Raw genomic sequence first — 6151 nt, forward strand, 5'->3', positions numbered from 1 at the left:
GAAAATGATTGATTAGGTAATTGGCGTGAGACCGAGGACAGGAACTGTATTATGTAAAGTCGAGCTTCCAGTTGAAAACGTAATAAGTACTACGTTCCGCTTCTAGATACTTTGTACTTTGTGACCACAGCTGGTTATACTTTAGATAAAGAACACTACTTTAGATAAAAACCTGGATTCTCAAGCCGGTGCTGTATTTGCGATAAAAGGCCTAGAAGTGCGTGGAGTTCCAGACAATATGTTTAAATTAGTCGAAGCACTAAAAAATAAAAATTATAAAGGTTGTTAATCAAAAAATCGCTATTTAAAAGCACTTATGAAAATTTATGTATATTTAAATTTGATACTAATAAATAAAAAATTTTAAACATTGCCTCTGAAAAGTATTATTTTTTCATTAATAAAATAAGACAAATTAAACAATAAATATTTAAATACAGTTGCGTTTTCACAAGGAATCTTATTACCTTATCGTCACATATTTTTTTTCAGGTATATAAAACAGGTATATAAAAAAGAAAAAAATTTACAAACATTGAAACGAAAATAGCAACGGATAACAACGAACAATAGATAAGACGGTAATTTTAAATATCCTCTTAATATCAGAGGTAAGTTATACACACACAAATTATATTTATAAAACGTTCAAGTTTACTGAAGTTAATTACATAAGATTATTGTACATGTAGAAAAAAGTATCATTATCAAACATACGGTAGAAAAATAATATTTCCTTATGCAAAAATGCTTTAGAATTAGTGAAAAAGCAATGCGTTTGTAGAATTAGTGAAAAAGCAATGCGTTTGTCGGTGAATATAATAATATAAATTAATATTTTTAATCAGTGAGAGGTACATATAATTGAAACTTCATAATTAAATAATATAAAGTTTGAGTTATTTACCTTTAAATTTAATATCTTATGATTAATAATATTACAAAGTATATAGACTGAAGTTTCATTGTATATTCCTCTAAGGTCCAGTTTTTCATTAATTTATGGTTAACCTTAACCTGATGATAATGTAAAAATTATATTTTGTCATCTATCTTAATTGTTTTGTGAATAACTTTTAAAGTTGCTATTACAAAATCATTAGTTTAATGATTATAGCAAGAAAAATATAATTTTTACACTATCATTAAGTTTAATGAGGTTAAGTCTAAATCGAAATGAATAGGATCTAAGCATAAAAATGACTGTAATTGACAATCAGTTACGATCATCTGGTTAGGATCATCTTTTTGCTAAGGCCCTTAACCAGAATATCGATTGTATAAATTCATATTTTCTCTAGAGCGAAAATATGAAAAGTGAAAATTTTTATATATGTGTCTACATACACATACACATAAAAAATTTTCATTTTTCACGTTTCCGCCTTTTCAAGAAAAAAGTTATGTGATTGATTCTCAAGTAATGAAAAATTAGTCAGAGTTATACGAAAAAATTATAAAAAAGAATGATCGACTTTAATATATAAATTTATGTGTCTTACAATATTTATACACTATTTTCTAATAAAAAATTAAGTATAATTAAGTATAATTAAATATGACTAATTAAAGCGTTACAGAATAATCTTTCATTCATATTGGAACCAAAAAGTTTTACAATGAAGAAACATAATAATATAATACTTATATATACAAAAGACAATGTACATGTCGCAAATAATTATAATTTCTTGCTAATATATAAAAATTTTAAAGAAAAATAAATTTCATAAATATTACGTAAATCAGCCTCACTTAATCAATTCATGATATTGGAATTCGTTAAACTTTACATATATTTGGTTTATGCATTTTTATATAATTTAATAATTAGAAGTCGAGTTTATACGAAATGCATATAAAACACATAACTCAGTTAACGAAAAATTTTCCGAAATTATTTTCCCGTACCTAAGCTAAAATAACTTTGTAAAATTTTCCGCTAAAACAATATCGCTATTGCGCGAATATAGTTTGTCATTCCATTGCAAGGAATTAACATTATCGAGCAGATAACTGCAAGTAGTCCTTGAAAAGTTATTACGCAAAATAATCGCAACAAACGTTCGTGACTTATTTGAGCGATTCTTAATCGTCTAATGTTATAATTTCGACGTTATCAGTAAGGAGCTTATCTTGTGTCTTTTTGTTTGAAACGTTAGTAGTTTTTCCTCTAGGTAGATCATACATAGATATACAGTCGGCAGTTGTCGACGATCTTAAGGTCTCTGGGACTTTCGATGGCACCACATTTACGGAAGATGAAAGAGTTTTATAATCAATGTTTGACTTCAACGGCGCCTTCTGTTGCGGTATTATTTCCAGGTGAGAGTGCTGTTGTAATTGTGATAGCATCGAGAGTGCCTCGACTGAACTGCCGGAAGAAAATGAAGCCGGTAACGAGCTTGGCACCTCTATCGCTGGTGTTATAGTTGATTTCGGCTTGCTGATAGATTTCTTGTAGCTATGATACTTAGCGGCCGCAGCTGCAGCCGCGGTCTTAATACCAACAGATTGTGAACCAATGGCACTCACCGAAATACCGCTTAATTCTGGAGGTATAAAAGGCGGTTGCGGCATCGTGACGGAACTTGCTGATGGCATTGCATTTAACAGGTTTGGAAAATTGCTAGACATCGGCATTGACATCGCCGCCGTTTTAGCTGTCTTTGCTTTCCTCACAGGATGATTCTGAACGTTCGTTTGCGTTGAGTAAGGTCGCGAGTTCTTTTTCGACAATAATTTATGCTGTAATGACGTACCAGAACGTGATACATTCGGTAAATTCATGGGTAATGCTTGCTGTTGTTTCATGATCACGGGCGCACCCATGGAAGTGTGGGAGACGTGTGACATGGTTGCGGTCGGATTCGTAGTTACGGTACTACCGCTATTCTTCAAAGGCGAATGCGACAACGATGGATTGTGCGCAGGTTGCGGCTCAGTCAAGGATTTTGAGACTCGTATCTGCGGCGCGGTCATCTGTTTAGGTGGACTGCTCTTCACCTGTTGAATAATGGATGGTTTGAGCAAGGATACTTGCGCCGTCGTATTCGACGAGTGTAATACCGGTTTCGTTGGCGATATCTGAAGCGATTTAGGAATGTGGACGGGTAACACTGGCTCAGTTTGTGAGCTTGGTTGTTTGCTGGGCGGCTTCGACGTTTTGTGATGAGGCTGCTGGCTCATCGAAGTGCTAACTGGTGTTATAGATATATTAGGTCGATCTTTCGTTAGTGACATAGTTGTGCTAGTCTTGGCCGTCGCTTGATGGTACATGGGTGCCGGTCGCGAAGTTGATGCTGTAGAATTACTTAAACTCAGTAATTGTTGCACTGATGCTGTCATAGGATCTAAGGAACCTTTTAGACTATTTAAATTGGCAATGTTACTTGAAGTATTGATATTAGAACTGGATGTACTCATTGTCGAAACATTGCTCATGCTGGTTATAGTGGTAGGGTTATTTAAACCAGGATTATTTAAACCGCTAGCAAGATTGGTCAATGACGATAAGTTATTTTGATATTGCCTGAGGATATCTTGATAACTTCCTACTTGATTTAAATAGGTCATAGCCGTTAGAGGATCCATCATATTGCTGTTTAGTCCGCTAGCTAGTAAAGCCGATAACATGTTTGCGTCAACTAACGGATTCATGAAATAAGGATTTATCAGAGAACGATTTGGTCCGGATGCACTCATGTAATTCGCAAAGTTACTCTTGGAACTGAACTGATTCATCATGTTGCCACTTTGTTGCAGAGCATGTTGCAAGTATTTATTAACATTTGGTGGACGTCCTCTCGGACGTCCGGTAGATGTCAAATTTCTGTGCGGTTTGCGATTCTGCAATGTTTGCGGGGACGTTGAATTCACCGGCACTTGTGGTGTGGGTGCCTGCAACGAGACATTAATTTGAAAATATTAATTTGGTAATAATTAAATTATATATTGAGAACTGAAGACTTGAGATAATAAGATGATTTATTTACCGAAATAGTAGAGGCAACTTGTGGTGGCACGTGAGAACTATTACTATTATTAATAGATGCGAGTTTGTTTGCTTGTATCTGACGTTGACAACACTTAATAGCAATCTCCAAAACATTTCCTTCCAAGTTCTAGAAAGCAATATACAGCGCAATTTTTGAAATGTCATGATTTTTATCCAGTAATTATTATAAATACAATAAGAAATGATAGTTTATAACAAATGGTATTTAAAACTGAAAAAGATATCTTCCAATGTAAAGTAATATTCTATAATATCGTATGAATACTGCAATACAGATAAAAAATGATAATTTATATATTTAATAATTCATTAGTTAGCTCCTTAAAAAGAGGGTTTTTCTTACAACGTAAATATTCATATATAACCTTCATATATAGCTTTCTATAATAATAATATTATCTTTAATAAACGTGTTTTATTTCACTAATGTTTATAATTGAATATTAACAATTGCATGTTAATGATGAATTATAATAGTTGCGCAAGTGTATGACAAAAAAAATGAAAAAGAAATTAAAAGATAAGAGATAAGAAGGTATATAAGCTTATGTTTTATGCTATGTGCAAAGTATTCGTATAGAAAACATAAATTTCGTCTGTGAATATTGGTACAAATATAGTAAATATTTTTCTATAAGATTTACTTACTTTATTTCCTATATACATTTTATACGTATCTGTTAACAATGTTGCAAACATTTGTATAGTTGACTCTTTGCCTTGAAAATGTTTCTGGACAAGTTGATATGTTTCGTATACATCAAGTAATACTTGTGTTCTAGCGTCTGTTCTAATGTGGTGTACACTGTCGATTGTACTTGTCGAGCCCATTGTCTGAACTCTGCTTCTGAGCGACTGTTGACAAAGTGTCAAAGCTTGTCGGGATAATTGTTCTCTCTCAGAATCACGCAAGTATTTCCTAGATGCAGAAAAAGATTGTATTAAAATTATATAAAAAAAGTTATGTATTATTTATATTGTTCATTTTCTCTTATCGCACGATTTTTGTCTTGCTGTAATATTATTAACAGAAGAATGAATGATGATGTTTAAGTTTTACTTTATAAATATTCTTAATTAATTTTACTTGTCTGAATCTGGAATTTTTCCAAGCTGTATGCACAATTGCATTAACATTTTACTGTCGTTACTCTCTTTTAATACTTGCATGAGTAACGTCACACATTTCGACATATGTGAAGCAAAGCTTCCAGGTCTGTCAATTTCATTAACCGGAATGTGCCACACCCCCTGTAAAACAAATATTATGTACTATCATATCAATGATATTTAAAAAAACTGTTCCAATAGCTTTGTAACATATTAATTTTATATATTATAATTACAGGCCTCATTAAATAATTAAGAAAAATGACTATAATTAATATCTGCGGAATTTTATTAATGCTATATCTACTTTATTTTGTCATCAGGTAATAATTAAATTTTATATATTATATTATTCAAATTAGAGGGCATTATTAGAGGGCATACACCACAAAGAATCTTTGTCGCGAACTTATATTTTATTCTTAACAAATATAGGTAATAAACGTTTCGGACTTGATCAGGTCTTCTTTAGTATACATAATATAATCAATAATCAAAAATAAAAAATCAAAATAATTATCTACACAATAAAGTCGCGCAGTCATACATAAAATTGGTTAAATGCAAGTCAAATTTTCAATGTTACATAAAATTTGTTAGTCGCAAAACATTTGTTAGTAATGATAAATTTTTTCGGCGAGATAATTTTCTTTGTTACTTCCATGTCAAATTCTTTGCTCTTCACTTGTTGTTCTATAAAATATGAAAGATCCTCAATTCGTATTAGACGCAAAATTTTGAGATTCTGCGTCCTGGATATTCTATTATTCAAGATGATCAAATCGTGAACCGAGAATGAATATTCCAAAGTTAATTCTATTAAAATTGACAGTCACTTTTATGTTATATGTACATGTTACGTATACTGAAAAAGATCTGATCGAGACCGAAATATTTATTACCTATATTTGTTAAGAATAAAATATAAATTCGCAAGATCCTACGTTTGTGGAGTATGCCTTTTAATTTGAATAATTTTTAATTAATAGCCACTTAATTTCTATATATTTATAATAATTAAAT

At 31.5% G+C, this 6151-nt stretch overlaps 3 protein-coding genes across 3 annotated transcripts in view; 2 read left to right on the forward strand and 1 right to left on the reverse strand.

The window, feature by feature from the left end:
* Positions 1-4876, forward strand: part of LOC108688469 (regucalcin-like) — a 6213-nt gene extending 1337 nt beyond the window's left edge. Inside the window, 5 exon segments of the mRNA XM_018194739.1 lie at positions 17-92; positions 95-153; positions 155-281; positions 493-611; positions 4801-4876. Coding sequence (XP_018050228.1) covers positions 17-92; positions 95-153; positions 155-281; positions 493-500 — 270 coding nt within the window. The 3' untranslated portion in view covers positions 501-611; positions 4801-4876.
* Positions 1911-6151, reverse strand: part of LOC108688471 — a 14992-nt gene continuing 10751 nt past the window's right edge. The window contains 4 exon segments of the mRNA XM_018194742.1: positions 1911-3900; positions 3996-4124; positions 4667-4937; positions 5106-5269. Coding sequence (XP_018050231.1) covers positions 2089-3900; positions 3996-4124; positions 4667-4937; positions 5106-5269 — 2376 coding nt within the window. The 3' untranslated portion in view covers positions 1911-2088.
* LOC108688468 (uncharacterized protein C17G8.02-like) overlaps positions 5390-6151 on the forward strand; it is a 3369-nt gene continuing 2607 nt past the window's right edge. Inside the window, exon 1 of the mRNA XM_018194738.1 lies at positions 5390-5451. Within this exon, the coding sequence (XP_018050227.1) occupies positions 5390-5451 (62 nt within the window). The remainder of the gene's footprint in view (positions 5452-6151) is intronic.

This window comes from Atta colombica, unplaced genomic scaffold (genome assembly GCF_001594045.1).
Source record: "Atta colombica isolate Treedump-2 unplaced genomic scaffold, Acol1.0 scaffold233, whole genome shotgun sequence".
In the NCBI taxonomy this organism is placed as follows: Eukaryota; Metazoa; Arthropoda; class Insecta; order Hymenoptera; family Formicidae; genus Atta; species Atta colombica.